Source organism: Moschus berezovskii, chromosome 19, assembly GCF_049115385.1.
Source record: "Moschus berezovskii isolate FMDL1 chromosome 19, NW_MosBer_1.0, whole genome shotgun sequence".
Taxonomy (NCBI): Eukaryota; Metazoa; Chordata; class Mammalia; order Artiodactyla; family Moschidae; genus Moschus; species Moschus berezovskii.
The window spans coordinates 13,220,885-13,238,831 of record NC_142478.1 but is presented as its reverse complement, the minus strand read 5'-3'; the positions used below and the strand labels follow the sequence as shown (position 1 = coordinate 13,238,831).

The window sequence follows — 17,947 nt, the reverse complement described above, 5'->3', positions numbered from 1 at the left end:
ATACACCAAGGAAGCCTCGGAAGGAAGAGGAGGGGCCACTGCGCGCGGGGAAGAGAAGGAAAAGAAGGAAGAGACGTTCGGAGAAGGCAGGGAGAGGAGGAAGGAGGAAGGCGGAGGAACCAGAAAGGGGCGCGCGCGGGGCGGGGCGGGGCGGGGCCGAGCGGGGCTGGGGCGGGGCCTGGCGGGGCGGGTCTCCGGGAGGGCGCGGGGCGGGGGCGGGGCCTTGCGGGGCGGGGCGGGCCTCCGGGAGGGCGTGCGGCGCGGGGCCGGGCCGGGCCGGGCCGGGCCGGGCGGGGCGGGGCCGCGGCGCCCGAGCTTTGGCGGGGGCTGCCGGGATCCCGGCGTTGCGCTCTCGTTCGCCGCCGCCGAGCTGCTGCGTGCGGCCCGGCTCCCCTCCGCGGGGCATGTCCGCGCTGCTCTCGCCGCACGCCTGGGGCTCCTAGCTTCTCCGGTGCTCGCTACGCTCGCGGCCTCTCACCTCGCCCCGGCGCCCGGCTCGGGCCGTGCGCGCGGACCGCCGCCGTCATGGGGCTGCAGCCCCTGGAGTTCAGCGACTGCTACCTCGACAGTCCGTGGTTCCGGGAGAGGATCCGTGCCCACGAAGCGGAGCTGGAGAGGACCAACAAGTTCATCAAAGAGCTCATCAAGGACGGCAAGAACCTCATCGCCGCGACCAAAAGTAAGCGGGGCCCCGGGGCGCGGCCAGCAGGACCCTCTGCTGGAGGGACATGACCATCCCGTGCCTGGGGCCGACAGCCGGAGGATCAGGGGATTCATCCGGCACCGCGAGGCCCCGGGGTGGTTCCTCCTCGGCTCCCCGGGCAGCCGGGGGCGAATCCCTTTCCTGTCCGTGCGCGGCGGCCGGAGCCGGGAGCCATGAGCGTAAGCTTGCAGCCCGCCAGACCCGCAGCTCCGGCCGGGCCCCCTCGGTGCCAGCGTTCTCCGCCGGACCCGCCGGCGGGCAGATTCTCTTGCCCCCTAGAGCTGCTCCGTCTCGTCTGAAACAGACATCAATTTCACGGGTCTTGTCTCGTGATCATTCAGAAGAGCTTGCCTGAGGATTCTTTGCAAACCTGCTGAGTTGGTCAGAAGTCCCTTAAGCTGTACCCTTTCTGTGTCTTTTTCGGATCCCCTGCGACAGTCTCGTCCCAGGCGCCTTACTGTGCTAAACCCGAAAGTCCACCTGGCGTTGTGCAAATTCCTTCCCTCCTCCTGCGCCGAGGAGGGTTCAAAGATTGGGGCTTGTGAGCCTGAGCAGACAGCCTGCCCTCTAACTCCAGCGAGCCCTGCCTGCAAATAGGGAATTCCACCGCGGCCAAGCTTGCTGACTTCCAACCCTGTTCGTTTCCATCTTTTGAGCAACTCAGAAGTGGCTACAGGAAAATAAGAGATGTATCCGCGTATAGTGTCTGAAAAGAGTCTGGGAGGGAGGTGGCCTGAAATGAATGCTGAAACACTGAGTTGGTGATGCAGCTGGAAATTGGGAAAAGTTAGCTTGAGTAAGGAGCCGGGCAGCTTGAGCACACATGTAACCTATACCCCATCCTGAGGATGCCGGTTGAGTGTTGGCTTTTCCCTCTTAAAAAGACCTATCCATGCAGCAGACTGGGAAAAATACCCCATGTCACCGCGCCCCGCCCCCGCCCCCCATTCCCCATTTTGCATTAAGGAAGATGGAAACGTGCTGACTGAATTGTCTCAGGGACCCAGTCCAGAGCCTGGAACAGTGCCAATTCAATGAATGAATGAGTTGAAAGAAATATGATTTCATGGGAACAATTCAGTGAGTGAGCCATCTCTAATTTTGGAAGCAAGTCACTCAGCTTCTCTGGGTGATGACCAGGGTTCGTTTTGGTTCTGTGACCTCTGTGGTGTTGCAAAATGAGGATGGGGAGTCACTTTGGGACAGGTGGCTGGTGGGCTATTGGGTTGATGGCTCTCCAGTGTCTTGGCATTGAGTGTGTGTGTGTTGGGATGGGGGTGGGGAGGGGCTGTAAACATGTAGGTGTAAACAGGGAGAGGAGGAGATGAAAAAGACGTGAGGTGTGTGTGTGTTTGTATGTTTGTGTGCCGTGGACATGAGGAAAAGGACTCTTTCCTTTTGTAGCTTGGTCTTAACTAGTGTCACTGGCTGGGGGAGTGTCCTTTCTCACTGGCTCTAGCAGCTCCCTCTGGCTCGAGGGGTATGAAGAGGAGGCTTTGGTGTGGAGAGAGGCAGATGGCAAAGCCAGTTTGGCCACTGGTAGAAAGCTATTTATGTGACTGCATATTCTCTCTTCTGCCAACAGGACACACGCCTGTGTTCCAGCAGCAGCCAGTGCATCTGGGGGCCCAGCTGTCAGCCCTCCTCTCCAGCATGTAGACTTTCTGACATTTGCGAATTGACTTCCTAATCCTTTTGATTCTTGTCCTTTACTGTAAGAAACATAACTTATGCTTATGCTCTAGAGATCAACCAAAGTTTCTTTTTTCTCCTTCTGTGTAATTAAACCCTTTTCCAGAGAAGGACAGAAACACAGCTTTAGCTTGCATGCCTTTGGCAAGTTAGGAAGGACCTGGCCTTTGCCCAGCTTGCCCCGTAAAGTTCACGTGGAGTTCATATCAAGACTAAGATCGCAGGATGTAAGTTAGGACACCTGAGGGTAATTTGCTTCACTGTTAAGACCTGGCTGCAGGAAAATTAGGCAGGTCACTTTTATGTTGTTTCTCTTGTTCTACTTCTTAGAGGCATCAGTAAGATTCTGCAGTGTTCAGCAGTGACTTGATTAGTTAATTAGAAATTACAGTTGAGGTCAATCATTGGCATAATCAGTTGAGCTTTTCTAGAACATCTGAGTCAAGAGGTCGAGGAGAGACCTGAGACAGAGGGAGAAGCTACGGAAAGGGGAACAGTCAACTAGCTCAGTCTGATTGTGTTTTCTGACACTTTAGGCTTTGTTTTGCAAAAATGGCATTTTGTGCATTTTCAGAATTGTGCGTTTAAGGGGTTTCTGCTTTTAATTGCCTTGTGTGATGCCTCCTGCATTCACTGAATACTTGTCGGGTTTATGTAACTTTGTTTTTGCTTTTTTTTTTTTTTATAAAGAATGTCTTGGTCATTTGTGAATGCGTAATCTCTGAAAATTATGAAAACACCGTATTACCAATACATTTCTAAATGCAAAGCTAATTATTACTTATGTGAAGAATGTATTGAGGCTTTGAATAATCCACAGATTATTAAAGAAGTTGGACATGAGTTCTATAGGGCCTGAATGTTTACTCCTGAGTTCAGTTATGTAGCCAATCAACAAATACTTCGCATCTACAGTTTGAGTATTGGGGTTGAGACACAAAGAGGAAACCAAGTGGAGGCCCTTGTCCTTGAGGTTACTGTCCTGTGGTTAACTTCAGCTCAATCTTGGAAATGCATTTGAACTCCTGTACGCATTGTGCTTAGTTCTTGAAGAAACAAAGGGTACACAGACACATAGGTTAAAAGATTGAGAAGATTCAGTGACAGGTTTTCTAACTTGGACAGAAACAAGAACATGTTGCAAGTTAGAGTGGACGTTTGGGAACTCTGGTTTTTCAAGGAAGGAGTAGAACCTGGTCAGATTGGAAACAGCTGGGAAGGAACCAGACCCCTGTGTCTGAGTAGGATGAGGAGACCAGTTAGGCCGGAAAGGCGATTTCATTTGAGGGAGTAGATGAGATTGGTGGAAAGGTCAGTTTCAGATGATTGAAGCCATAAAAGTGGGCTTGGAATGTGGGCTTTATCCTGTGGCGAATCACTGAGGGTTTTGCAGCAGAAGCTTGACATAATGGGAAGGAGCCGCTTTAGAGGGACGGTCTGGTGTCTGTCTACGTATGGGGGGTAATTTTGGAGATAGCAGTGGGGGTGGGGAGGAGCAGAAGAGAGGAGAGTCTGGGATCCTTGATTTATGTGATGGATTTGGAGATCTTTCATTGAGTTCAATGGACTCTTTGTTTAGATGGCTTTTTTAGCCCTTTTCCTTTTTTTCACTTCTTAGAATAATCAGTGTCTTCTTTCAATACAGTTTAAACTTTTGTAAGCCTTTCCTGTGATGTCTGTGTAGTTTCAGATACTTATGTTTCCTAGCGATGTGTATTTACCAGAAATGGCAATAAGCCTTAAATGCTTTTGCTGTAAAGTTTATAATTAGGCATTCTTGAGAGAATATGTTCTGTGCTAGAGGAAGCCATATATGTTTTAAACAGATAGTCCTTACAGTTCTTAGGCACTTACATAGCTGAGTAGCAGGCTTTTCAGGAAACTCAGATTGTCTGGGGGGGAGTGGGGGTGGTGTGTGTGTGCGCGTGTGTGTGTGTGTGTGTGTGGGAGTGGGGGTGGTGTGTGTGTGCGCGCGCGTGTGTGTGTGTGTGTGTGTGTGCGCATGCGTGCTTGAGGGGCCCTCATTAGCTTTCTCTCCACACAGACCTGGGGAGTCGTATTACTGGTGGCCAAAACTAGAACTCGAGTCTTTGAAGTCTTGGTTTTGGTACTTCTTTTAGGCCTTGATATTTTAATGATCTTTTACTTTGGTTTTCTTAGGAGCATAAAAGTTCCCTTTTGCTGTCTTTGTGTTTCTTGTTCCAGAGACACGGTTCACGTGGAAATTCCTTTTGGGGAAGTTTCTCAGGTTGCTATTGCTTGGATGCATAGGGAGATTTGGAGGACTTAAAAGAATTTCATTTAGTAAACTTGAGCGTTAGTCTCATTTGTAAAACAGGGCTGTTGAGCTTGAACCACATGTGCAAAAGTGTTTTGAAAACACAAGTGTGAAGTGGTTGTGTAGGTGTTATTGTTTGCCCAGCTAACGTTTTTATTCTCTGACAATCCAAATTTTGTTTAGATGTCTACACTGTTTCCCAAGTGACTTATAGAAAGGTGCTTCAGGATAATTCTGGTTAGCCTGACTCAGTGGTTCTCAATCCTAATCCTGGTTGATCATTAGGATCACCTGCTGCTGCTGCTGCTGCTGCTAAGTCACTTCAGTCGTGTCCGACTCTGTGTGACCCCACAGATGGAAGCCCACCAGGCTTCCCTGTCCCTGGGATTCTCCAGGGAAGAACACTGGAGTGGGTTGCCATTTCCTTCACCTAGGGAGCTGTAAACACCGTGTAGTCGGGGTTGAGAAGTGCTGACCTCTTAACAACTCAGCATGGTACCTGTTTTCTGAGCTGGTAATTAGTTGAATGAGTGATTGGTATCTCACTTCTGGCCAGGGAGGCCTGATAGGAAGTCTGCTGCAGACACTGGAAAAGGTCTTTTTTGAGAGAGGAGACTCATATGAAGTGTGTCTGTGATGTCTGTCTGTGTTGCCTGGAGCTGTTCCTGCCATCTCGGGAGGGCGAGTAGAACCAAGATAAGGACCACTGGAGAAGAGTGGCAACTGAATCTGGAGTTTTGATGCTGGAATGAGAGCCACAGATGGTTCTGTGCCTGACTCTCTGGCTCATTAGTCGCTAAGTTGTGTCTGACTCTTGCAATCACATGGACTGTAGCCTGCCAGACTCCTCTGTCCGTGGGATTCTCCAGGCAAGAATACTGAAGTGGGTTGCCATTTCCTTCTCCAGGGGATCTTCCCAACCCAGGGATTGAACCTGGGTCTCTTGCACTGCAGGCAGATTTTTTACCGACTAAGCTACAAGGGAAGCCCAACAAAATAACAAGCCAGTTTCAGTTGGGTTTTCTGCTACTTAACACTCTAACTTTTTTGTTTTTTGGCCGCTCCTCATGGATTGCTAGGAGAAATATCAGTAAACTCAGATATGCAGATGACACCACCCTTATGGCAGAAAGTGAAGAGGAACTCAAAAGCCTCTTGATGAAAGTGGAAGAGGAGAGTGAAAAAGTTGGCTTAAAGCTCAACATTCAGAAAACCATGATCGTGGCATCTGGTCCCATCACTTCATGGCAAATAGATGGGGAAACAATGGAAACAGTGTCAGACTTTATATTTTTGGGCTCCAAAATCACTGCAGATGGTGATTACAGCCATGAAATTAAAAGACGCTTACTCCTTAGAAAGAAAGTTATGACCAACCTAGATAGCATATTAAAAAGCAGAGACATTAGTTTGTCAACAAAGGTCCGTCTAGTCCAGGCTATGGTTTTTCCCATGGTCATGTATGGATGTGAGAGTTGGACTGTGAAGAAAGCTGATTGCTGAAGAATTGATGCTTTTGAACTGTGGTGTTGGAGAAGACTCTTGAGAGTCCCTTGGACTGCAAGGAGATCCAACCAGTCCATCCTAAAGGAGATCAGTCCTGGGTGTTCATTGGAAGGACTGATACTAAAGCTGAAACTGCAATACTTTGGCCACCTCATGCGACGAGTTGACTCACTGGAAAAGACTGTGATGCTGGGAGGGATTGGGGGCAGGAGGAGACGGGGACGACAGAGAATGAGATGGCTGGATGGCATCACCGACTCGATGAATATGAGTTTGAGTGAACTCCGGGAGTTGGTGATGGACAGAGAGGCCTGGTGTGCTGTGATTCATGGGGTCGCAAAGAGTTGGACACGACTGAGCGACTGAACTGAACTGAACATGGCTTGTGGGCTTCCCTGGTAGCTCAGCTGGTAAAGAATTCGCCTGCAATTCAGGAGATCTCAGTTCAGTTCCTGGGTTGGGAAGATCCCCTGGAGGAGGGCATGGCAACCCAGTCCAGTATTCTTGCCTGGAGACTCCCTGTGGACCGAGGAGTCAGCTGGGCTACAGTCCATGGGGTCGCAAAGAATCAGATACGACTGAGTGACTAAGCACAGCAGAGTACATGTCTTGAAGAATTTTAGTTCCCCAACCAGGGATTGAACCTGGATCCTAAATAAGCTTTGAAAGCGTGGACTCCTAACCGCTGGACCACCAGGAAATTTCCAGCATCCTGATTTTGATGAAGTGGGATAACTGTAAATCGTAGGCTGATGCTCTGAATAAGTGGAATTTAGAGAGGCCTAGAAGTAAAATGCTATTTAAAAAGTTAATAAATTACATATAATTTTACCCTGAACGGAGGATACTCATCTGTATTCTTTGCCCCAAAGGAACTACTGTGGATCCCTACAGTTCAGGGCATCACTTCGGGGTAAGTCTTAAACTCTCACTTGGGGTTTTACTAGTGGCCTGGTCTCTAGTGCTAGGGTAGACTTGCCATGAAAAGAATTCCTATCAGTCTTGATCTGGAATGTGGACCCAGACAGGCTTTAAAGGCTTTCAATACTTTACTCACTGCAGATGTGGTCCTTGTCTCCATTTAGAGTAGTTCCTATTAATATTTAGCGCCCTCCCCCAGCCAGCCCTATTTGTGTGGAATGTCTGCCTGGTCAGTGAGTCATCTGCTGCTCTGGGTCTTCGTGCCAAACTGCTTTCTCCCTGCCCTCCCGTTTGCTGCCATCTACTGAGCTTTCTTTGACCACCTCCTCTTCACTTTATTTTTTTGGGGGTGGGGGTGGAACCAGAGAGCATCGTTGACTTCTGGAAGAGGGAGACGGCAGAGGAGGACATCTTTGTGTTTTAGTTTTTAACATGGCTGGTGAGAGAGTATAGTATCAGGAGATGAAGAGCATGGCTAAGGCGCTGCCACTCGTTCACCTTGGGACCCTAGTCATGTTGGTTAGCTTTTCGGTATCTGTGCTCTCATCCATAAAATGGAGATGATGAGACTTCCCCGGCAGTCCAGTGGTTAAGACTCTGTGCTTACACTGCAGGGGGCACAGGTTCAACCCCTGGTCAGTGCACTAAGATCCCACATGCTGCAAGGTATGGTCAGAAAGTGAAAAGAAAAAAGAAAATGGAGAGTGTTTCAAACAAGCACTCAAACATGAACAATTATGATGTGTTGTCTAATTTGCAGGTATACATTTTAGTATGCAGGCTGTTTTCTTGCCCCACAGAATGGCTGCTCTGGCCCAGAGATGAGTGTCTAATCTTTAGTGCCCGTTATCCCTAAGAATGTATTCGTCCAAATCATTGTGACCAGTGACCAGGAAGAAAGACTAAATGGTCTAAGGCTGGTAAGGCGTCCAAAGTTTGAACGGAGCTCAGGATGCTAAGAAATATGGCAGGTTGTGAGTGGATGAATCAAAGCTAAGCGGTGTCTTGGGACAGTATGTCCCAGAATTTGTTTCTGATTCAGAAAGGCCTGAGGGTGATGTGGAAGGTGTCACTAAGAATGTTGGCGATCTAGCCCAGTTGTCTGCAACTAAGGCTCAGGCAGGCAGCCCCAGGCCTGCCATCCAGGGGATTGATAAGACAGAGCCCAAGAGGGCATGAAGAACTCTGCTTGAGAAGATAGGATAACATTGTCAGAGGTTGGGCCTGCAGATTCTTGAAAATCACAATGTTTTTAGAGGATATTCATCTTAGTGTCTAACATGCAGGAGACCCTAACAATTTAGTGGTTTGCTGTGGGGAAAACAATTTTATGTTTGCTGTGGGAAATCCACCAGGATTATACAAGGCAGCCAGAGACAGTCTGGAGGAATTGTTACATAACCTATTTTCTGCCAAACGATACTCCAAGTCCCCTGGACAGATTTCCAAAGAAGCTGTTTTGAATTCTGACTCCAATAGCTATTTATCACCTTTTGATTTGTCTATTTTTGGGGGGAGAGGTTGAGAGGGAAGAATTACGAAGGAGATACAAGTTTTGTGTAGTCCTCCAGGTACTGTAAGTTGTGCTTAAATGATTGCTGACTGTGTGTGGTCGTGAATAGGCCCAAGTGTTTACCTCTGATCGTGGGGCTTCCCTGGTGGCCCAGAGGGTAAAGAATCTGCCTGCATTGTAGGAGACCTGGGTTCAATCCTTGGGTCAGGAAGATTCCCCTGGAGAAGGGAATGGCTCCCCACTCCAGTATTCTTGCCTAGAGAATTCCGTGGATAGAGGAGCCTGGTGGGCTGCACAGTCCGTAGGGTAACAAAGAGTCAGACATGACTGAGTGACTGGCACCGTCACTTTATGTCTGACCATAGTTAATATCATACGGTGTCTGTTATCACTTTTTAAAAGTTTAATGTTAGAAATATAGCTATGAACGCACTGCTTTATAGGATTCAGTATTATCTTGTATTGCCTTTGATTTTTCTGCAGCTTGTTTAGAGAAAACTTGTCAAGTTGGCTTTCTTCAGGATTTATAGGAGAGTGTTTAGATATTTGTAGATTCTGATTCTGATTGACTGTCTTGGATGTTTTTTGCTTGGTTCCTTTTTTTTTTTTTTAAGATTATTTATTTTTGACTGTGCTGGGTCGTCGTTTCTGCACAGTTTCTCTATTGTGATGTGTGGGCTTATGGCGGTGGCTTCTCTTATTGTGGAGCACAGACTCCAGGCACTGCAGCTTCAGTAGTTGCGGTTACTACCTTACTTTAACGGAATTACATATCAGAGACTAATAGGCAGTTTACAACTTCAATCAAAAGCTGTTATTTAAAATGAATGTCGTTCAAATGATTTTAACAATGGCAGCTAACCTTTATTAAGCATTTACTGTTTGGTTTACTTTGTGGTAAATTCTCTTTTTATTGTGAAAACTTCCTCAATGAGGTATGTTGTTATTTACCCCCTGTTACAGATTTGGAAACTGAGTTTAGTGAGGTTAACAGCTTGTTCCAGTCACACAATTCGTCAGTGGTGGAGCTGGAATGTGAACCCACATTTGTCGGACTCCAAAACCCTTAACCACAATAGTAAGCTGTCTCTCTAAAGGGGTGTAACTGCGGTCTTCTGGTAGGGGAAGTTACTACAGTAAGACCTGATCATCTGGCAAGTGTATACATTTCACAATCCAGTTAGGAGACTATGCTTATTAGCTCAGCCCCAGGACCATGATTTAAAATTTAAGGCCACCTGGGATGGCTACTGTAAGTAAAACTGATTGTTAATTTGTGTAGTAAGTGTAGATATTCAGAGATTGGGTTGATTTAGGATCAATTGCTAGTTGCAGATGTCCACTCAAAAAAGCGTCGTTTCCTTCCGTCATGCTCTCTCCCTGCCTCTTAATCTCCATCTCTTCCCTTTTCTTAGTGTATCTTTTCCTCTCCATGTCTCACCCCAGCTTTTAAAAGAGTAAATTTTAATTTTGTTACATATATATGTATATGTATATATATGTTTGTATATACGTATATGGGCTCCCCTGCTAGCTCAGATGGTAAAGAATCCACCTGCAATGTGGGAGACCTGGGTTCGATCCCTGGGTTAGGAAGATCCCCTGGAGGAGGACTTGGCAACCCACTCCAGTATTCTTGCCTGGAGAATCCCCATGGACAGAGGAGCCTGGTGGGCTGCAGTCCATGGGGTTGAAAAGAGTTGGACATGATTGAGCAACTAAGCACAGCACACATATATGTATATACATATATGTATTTATGTGTGTGTATATATATTGTTTGGCCACACCACTGGGCTTGCAGGATCTTCGTTCCCTGACCAGGGATTGAACCCTCAGCCCTGGAAGCATGGAGTCCTAATCACTGGACTATCAGGGAAGTCCTTTGTTCTCATATTTCAGTGTTAGGCTTTTTCCTTTGCAAAAGTGATGAGTCAGTTTAGAACTGTAAAATGATAGAGAATCTCATGCTAAACCTCTCTGTATTTGCCTTTCAGCTTTGAAATAAAAGCTTCCTGTCTGCCTCTTCCCAATGGCACCCTTTCCCTGAAGAGGTGCAACTATCTCAAATCTGGCATACATTATTCCCAGGGATTTTAACTCATTATTGACTGGAGGATGTTTGTGGAAACTAATGCCTGTGGCCATCGATTTGTTATATAAGTGATATTGGTATGTTTCTGATCAATAATGTTCCGGTAACAAAAAACGTATTGTTTCCAGTTAATAATGTGTTAATACATTTGCACACATTCCTAAATAAAAGATGGTATGTTTTGCATGCTTTTAGACCTCATATAATGGATTTATACTACATGTGTTCATCTGTGTTCAGCTGCGTCCGACTCTTTGCAACCCTGTGGACTGTAGCCTGCCAGGCTCCTCTGTCCATGGAATTCTCCCAGCAAGAATACTGAAGTGAGTTGTTGTTTCCTTCTCCAGGGATCTTCCTGATCCAGGAATTGAACCTGCATCTTTTTCATCTCCTACACTGGGGGATGAATTCTTTATCACTGTACCACCCGGGAAGCCCATATGGGTTCTTCTGCAGCTTTTTTCCCCTTGACATCCTATTTGTGAGATTTTCCACGTGGATACATGTAGCTCCATTTCATTGAGTTTGACCTTTTTCCTATAAGTGGCATTTAAAAAGACTTGGTTAATTGATGTTATGTAGATTCTCTATCGGAGAAGGCAATGGCAAACCACTCCAGTACTATTGCCTAGAAAATCCCATGGATGGAGGAGCCTGGTAGGCTGCAGTCCATGGGGTCGCTAAGGGTCGGACACGACTGAGATACTTCACTTTCACTTTTCACTTTCACACATTGGAGAAGGAAATGTCAACCCACTCCAGTGTTCTTGCCTGGAGAATCCCAAGGACGGGGGAGCCTGGTGGGCTTCCGTCTATGGGGTCACACAGAGTCGGACACGACTGAAGTGACTTAGTAGCAGCAGCAGCAGCAGCAGATTCTCTATAAATAAGGTGTTTTATGATGTACCTTATTTACACACAGTTTTTGGATTGTGAGACAATATATTTGGAGAATTTATTGTATGAAAGCCCTGTTGTTATTTTTATAAACTTTAGAACACTCGCTCCGGGGATTTTCTTGGTGGTCCAGTGGCAGGACTCTGTGCTCCTAATGCAGGGGGCCTGGGTTCAATCCCTGGGTCAGGGAACTAAGATCCCACATGCCGCAACTAAAGGTCCTGCGTGCTGTGACTAAGACCCACTGCAGCCAAATAAATTAAAAAAAAATCCAAACACTGACTCTAACAACCAGTAGATAACGAATTCATGAATTTTAAAGATATTTAATAAACTTTCTGCTTGATATTTAATGTTACCAGTTTGGCGTGGGCAATCATAACAAATCAGTTTAAATTTCAGGATTGGAAAAAATAACTGGCCTGAGTCACACAAAATCTTCAAGGACCTTTTTGCCTCACTGAAATTAGATTTCCAGTATTATGTTAAAAAAAATGATCATCTTCATAAACACAGTGCTCTTTAAGTACTCTGGAAACTGTCAGTCTGGTTAGGTCAGATGAACATGATTTTTAAGGCAGGGATTGGTTGTTATTTTGATAGGCCTCTGTGCAAACAGCCTGTTTATTTAATTATCCTAATGTAGGAAATGTAGGGACATAATTTATAGACTTGCCAGGGGGATGCTTTTCTAATTAGAAAGCTTTGACATCCTTCTCTTTAAATAAACAGGCACACTGAAAAAAACCCCTGACACTTGACATTTTAAGAGTAGGCATCTCTTTAAGCCCCAAGATCTGCTGGGATGGCTGCTGAAATGCTGCTGCTCGGCCTGCCTCCCTGGTCAGACTAGAATTTCCTCCGCATGCTTTCTGAGAAAGATGTTAATCTTGTGCCACTTAATATTTCAACGGGGAGTGTGAGTTTTCCTTCCTTGTTGCCTTGTTCACCTGCAGGCACTGTCTGCCCTTTGCGCCGAGGTTCCATCACCTTCTGGTAGCAGACAAGTCACGATTGGGTATGTGACTGGAGGAAAAATCAGTTTGGCCAGAGTGATGTCACCTGTGGCCTGAATACTGGATATATTTAGGACTCTCATTAAGAATGTGCTTTTAAAAAAATTCTCTGACTATAAAGTTAGTTCCACCACTGACTAAGTGACCTTGGGCAAGTTACTGAAACCCTCAGTGGCTAATTTTCTGTTTGTTAGTAGAATGGAGATACCAAGAACTCTCCCTCAAGGGATGGTGATATTTAATCCTCATGTTACTCATGAAAGATCTTAGAGCTCTGCCTGGCCCGTGAAAGGTACTGTCGTCATCACCATCATCCCCCTGCTCCCCACCATCATTATCATTGTTGGAAGATGACTTCCTTTGGCTGAACTTGAATACAGTTGTGGTTTTACCCGTAGTAACAATGGAAATCGTCTGTGAACACATGTTCTTTTCTGTTTTTGAGACTCGCGATATTTTGAAATGCAGAGCTGATACAGGCCTCTCATTTATCAAGCAGGAGAAACCTTCTGTAACAGGTTGTTGAAATCCAGCATATTACTGAAGATCTTGGCTTGATAGTTTTGGAAACAAAGGCAACAAAGTACAAGGGAGCGGAGGGTCATTTCTTGTATTTGAGATGGACACATTTCTTTGAGAACCTGGCAGATAGTCCTTCTATCACTCTGACAGTTTTGTTTTTCTTTTGTGAAATGCAGGTCAAAGGCAGCCCAGCCAAAATGTTAATGATCATGATGTTTGAAGTCAGGTCCATTTACTGTGTGACCGTGGGCGACTTGGCTTAACTTCTTTGTGCCTTAATTTCCTCACCTGTCAAATGTGGATAGTAATTTTATCTCCCTGAATGTTGCTAAGATTAATTATTTGTAAACTGCTTAAAAAGACGGCCTGGTCTACAGTGGGCCCTACATGTGTTTTCTAAGTCTAGGAAAAAAATTTAAAATTCTGTTTACTATTTAGTTATCACGATAATAATCTCATTTATGACATTGGAAGAGAGGTGTCATCTGAAGCCACTGAACTCAGCCTGTTGTGGGGTTAGTTGCTAGAGGGTTAGCAGTAAAGAGACCTGGTATATCTATGCAGAAGTTAGTGTTCTCATGGGGGAGATAGATTAATTAAGCAGTGTCATTCACACTGTTGAGAGAGAATGGAGAATGGGATGCCTTAGCCATAGTTAATAGGACTAACTGGTTGAGGGGGTCAAGGAAGACTTCAAGACATTAGAAACTTCTCAGAGACTTCCCTAGTGGTCCAGTGGTTAAGACTCTGGTCTTCCACTGCAGGGTGATATGACGTCAGTCCCTGCTTGGAGAGCTAAGATCCTACTATGCAAGGTGCAGCCTATAAAAAAACAAACAAGAAGTTGGTAACTTCTGCGCTGAGACCAGAAGGTCTATGCTGCAGGTAGGGAAGGAGGATGTTCCCCGCATGATGAAATGCAGGCGGGTGGCCTGGAGGCAACAGTGAGCACGTGGGTGTGGCTCCAGGACCAGCACGGATGGGATGGGGCCTGGGGGTGGAGGGCTTCTGTGGGCTGGGGAGCAGGAAGAGGGGCCTACGGTGCAGGGGCAAGGGCGGGAAGGGTCTGGTGAAGCAGGTTGGGGACTTCAGACCCCTTATTCAAAGGACGGTGGAAAGCTATGGTGACATTTTGAGCAGGGGATCGGCCACATCTGAGTTGCATCTTAGAAAGGTTTAGGAAGCCTGCAACCGGGAGAATGGATTTGAGGACTGCAGGCCTGTAGGGTGGGTGCTCACTCATCCAGGCCGGAGACTTTGGTAGAGCAGGCAGGCTGTTAAGGAGCCAGGATTCTGGGGCTTTGGTGGGCGCTTGGGTGGGGTGCTGAGGAAGGATGCATCGGAGATGACTCCTGGGTGCCTGGCCTGGGCAGCGAGGGCCTTGCACGGAAGTGGTCCAGCCAGAGGAACGGGTTTGGTGGGAACCAGGAGGTGTTCGTGGTTCGGGCTGCGGAGGCGGAGGTGCTTCCGGGTTCTCCTCTGGCTGTGCTTGGGAGGTATTTATTTCTTTTATGAGTGCCTATTGCAGAACATCTACTTCTGCTTTATTGACTATGCCAAAGCTTTTGACTGTGTGGACTACAATGAACTCTGGAAAATCCTTAAAGAGATGGGGATACCAGACCACCTGACCTGCCTCTTGAGAAATCTGCATGCAGGTCAGGAAGCACCAGTTAGAACTGGACATGGAACAACAAACTGGTTCCAAATTGGGAAAGGAGACCAACAAGGCTGTATATTGTCACCCTGCTCATTTAACTTATGTGCAGAGTACATCATGAGAAACGCTGGGCTGGATAAAGCACAAGCTGGAATCAAGATTGCCGGGAGAAATATCAATAACTTCAGATATGCAGATGACACTACCCTTATGGCAGAAAGTGAAGAACTAAAGAGCCTCTTGATGAAGGTGAAAGAGGAGAGTGCAAAGTTGACTTAAAGCTCAACATTCAGAAAACTAAGATCATGGCATCTGGTCCCATCACTTCATGGCAAATAGATGGGGAAACAGTGAGCGACTTTATTTTTTTGGTCTCCAAAATCACTGTAGATGTTGACTGCAGCCTTGAAATTAAAAGATGCTTACTCCTTGGAAGAAAAGTTATGACCAACCTAGATAGCATATTAAAAAGTAGAGACATTACTTTGCCAACAAAGGTCAGTTTAGTCAAAGCTATGGTTTTTCCAGTGATCATTTTAGAGTTGGACTATAAGGAAAGCTGAATGCCGAAGAATTGATGCTTTTGAACTGTGGTATTGGAGAAGACTCTTGAGAGTCCCTTGAACTGCAAGGCGATCCAACCAGTCCATCCTAAAGGAAATCAGTCCTGAATATTCATTGGAAGGACTGATGTTGAAGGTAAAACTCCAATATTTTGGTTACCTGATGTGAGGAACTGACTCATTGGAGAAGATACTGATGCTGGGAAAGATTGAAGGTGGGAGGAGAAGGGAACGACAGAGGATGAGATGGTTGAATGGCTTTACCGACTCAAAGCACATGAGTTTGAGTAAGCTCCAGGAGTTGGTGATGGACAAGGAGGCCTGGCGTGCTGCAGCCCATGGGGTCACAAAGAGTTGGACACGACTGAGCAACTGAACTGATTGCAGAACAGGGATCCCAGCTGAAGAGACTGAAGACATAGCATCAAGATAGGAAATGACACTGGGCAACTGGAGCACCAACCTGCTGGAGAGAAAATGAGGAAGAGGCAGGGTGGCTCAGGGCAGGTCCTGGAGAATGGAATTTAACAAAATTTGTTTGGCTGTGTTAGGTCTTAGTTGTGACATGTGGGATCTAGTTCTCTGACCAGGGATTGAACCCAGGCCCCCTGCATTGGGTGCTCAGAGTCTTAGTCATTGGACCACCAGGGAAATCCTAAGAATGGAATTTCTAAGGAGTGGGTAGAAAAGGCTGAGAAAGACATTTGAGAATAGCAGCCATTGAAAGGGAGGGAGCAGGTGGAAAAGCCCAGGCAGGATTGCACAAGGAGAAAGATAGTTTTAGAAAGTAGGAGGGAGTGGACAAGGCCGTGCTACGGAGAGGTCAGGTCCCAGGAGCCCAGGTGACACTGTGTTAGCAAGACAGCGGTCACTGACACTCCTGTATATGAGATGGCTAAGTAACAGTGACTGCAGGAGAGCATGGGGAGCTCTGTAATCACCTGTATGGAAATAGAACCTGAAAAAGAGTAGATAAATCTATAGCTGATTCACTTTTCTGAAACCAGCACGACACTGTAAATCAACTATATTCCAATAAATACTTTTAAGGAAACAACAACAGGAAGTTTTTTTTTTCCAGTTTATTTTTATTTTTGCTGTGCTGCATCTTAGTTGCAGCATGCAGTATCTTTTTAGCTGTGGCATGTGGGATCTAGTTCCCTGACCAGGGACCGAACCTGGGCCCTCTGAATTTGGAGGGTGGAGGCTGAGCCACTGGACTACCAAGGAAGAAGGAAGTTCCAATGGATGGGGTTTGAACATGCCAATTTAAGTGTCCAGCAGAGAAGAGGAGATGGAAGGTTCAGGGGCTATTCCAGCAGATACAGTGCTTCTGAAGAGTATAGAAGTTGGGATTCAGATTCCAGGTGAAGGGAATCTACTTCACTAACAGAAGGGGTGGAGATGATGCGTGCAGACCCAGCTCCGTTTGTAGGTTTGTGTCAGGACACCGAGGAAATGACCAACTGATGGATTCATGTTCTCTGTGAGGTAGACAGCAAGATGGTTTCCGTAATGAATTGTTTTAATTTTTCCCCACCACGTTCTTTTTCTGCTTAATAAATAATAGACAACTTACTTGTACAAGTTTTGTCTCTTTGAACTGGGTATGACGGAATAAAGTTGTTAAGCTGAGGAGAAGTGATGAGAGGTGGGTGGGGAGAAAAAAATAGAAATGAAATGTCTGGAAAAACAGTCCTCAGGACAGCAGGACATGTGTCTGTTTCAGAGTTGTTGGCACCTCAGGTTGAGTACTTCATTCAAACACTCTTTTAATTTTTTTTAACACACTATTGACTGGAGGATTGTTGCAGAAACTAATGCCTGTGGCTGGTGATTTGTTATGTAAGTGACTATTGATATATCTGGTCAATAACGTTCGGGTAACAAAAGACGTATTAATATGTCTCTGGTTAATGAGTTGTTAAGCAGTCAGTAAAGACGCCTTTTTTCTTTTTCACTGAGGACCACTGCTGATGTTCTCTTTGAATGTCTGCATTCAAAGAAGAAATTTCTCTTGGCAACATTGGAGAAGAGATTCTAGGGCTTCAGGTTCAGAAGAGAACCTGTAAGAATTAAAGGCTGTAGTCAGTATCAGTGGTCGCAACATTTCTTTTCTGGTTAACTGCTTAGTTAGGTTCTAACTAGTTTAAGAAACAATTCATGGCCATCCCTTTCCCTCAGGCCCCAGATGAATAGACTCTGGGCACCCGGTATCATCAAGGTTGGGAAACGTGGAGACTTTCAGGTTCTTCAGTGGGAGGGCTTCTAGGACTTGGTGAAGTTCATTGCCTGTGCCCCAGAGCTAGAGTTGGTGGCCTGTTCTTGTGGAAAGCAGTAGGATAGGGTTCTGATTAATTGTTTTTTTCTTTTCTTGACAGTTCAGAATTTTGGCATAAAGCATGCTGTGTTTCCTCATGCGTTGACTTCAGTAGCAAGTGAGAGAAATCAAACTAAAACTAGTTGAGGCAAAAGAAGGCTTTCTGCTCATGTGAGCCAAGTCTCAGGAGTGGGGCTGCTTTAGATACACAGGCAGCCAAGGGTTCAAGCAGGCCATTCGGCCTCTCTCTTTGCATCCGAG

General features: G+C 46.2%; 1 protein-coding gene across 2 annotated transcripts in view; it reads left to right on the top strand.

Annotated features, from left to right (window-relative positions):
* Nucleotides 1–379: 379 nt before the first annotated feature.
* The window catches only part of ARHGAP10 (Rho GTPase activating protein 10), a 389,578-nt gene continuing 372,010 nt past the window's right edge, over nt 380–17,947 (top strand). The window contains exon 1 of one of the 2 annotated variants that reach the window (XM_055405626.2): nt 380–679. In XM_055405626.2, coding sequence (XP_055261601.1) covers nt 526–679 — 154 coding nt within the window. In that variant the 5' untranslated portion in view covers nt 380–525. The remainder of the gene's footprint in view (nt 680–17,947) is intronic. The other variant, XM_055405628.2, reaches the window with a different exon arrangement.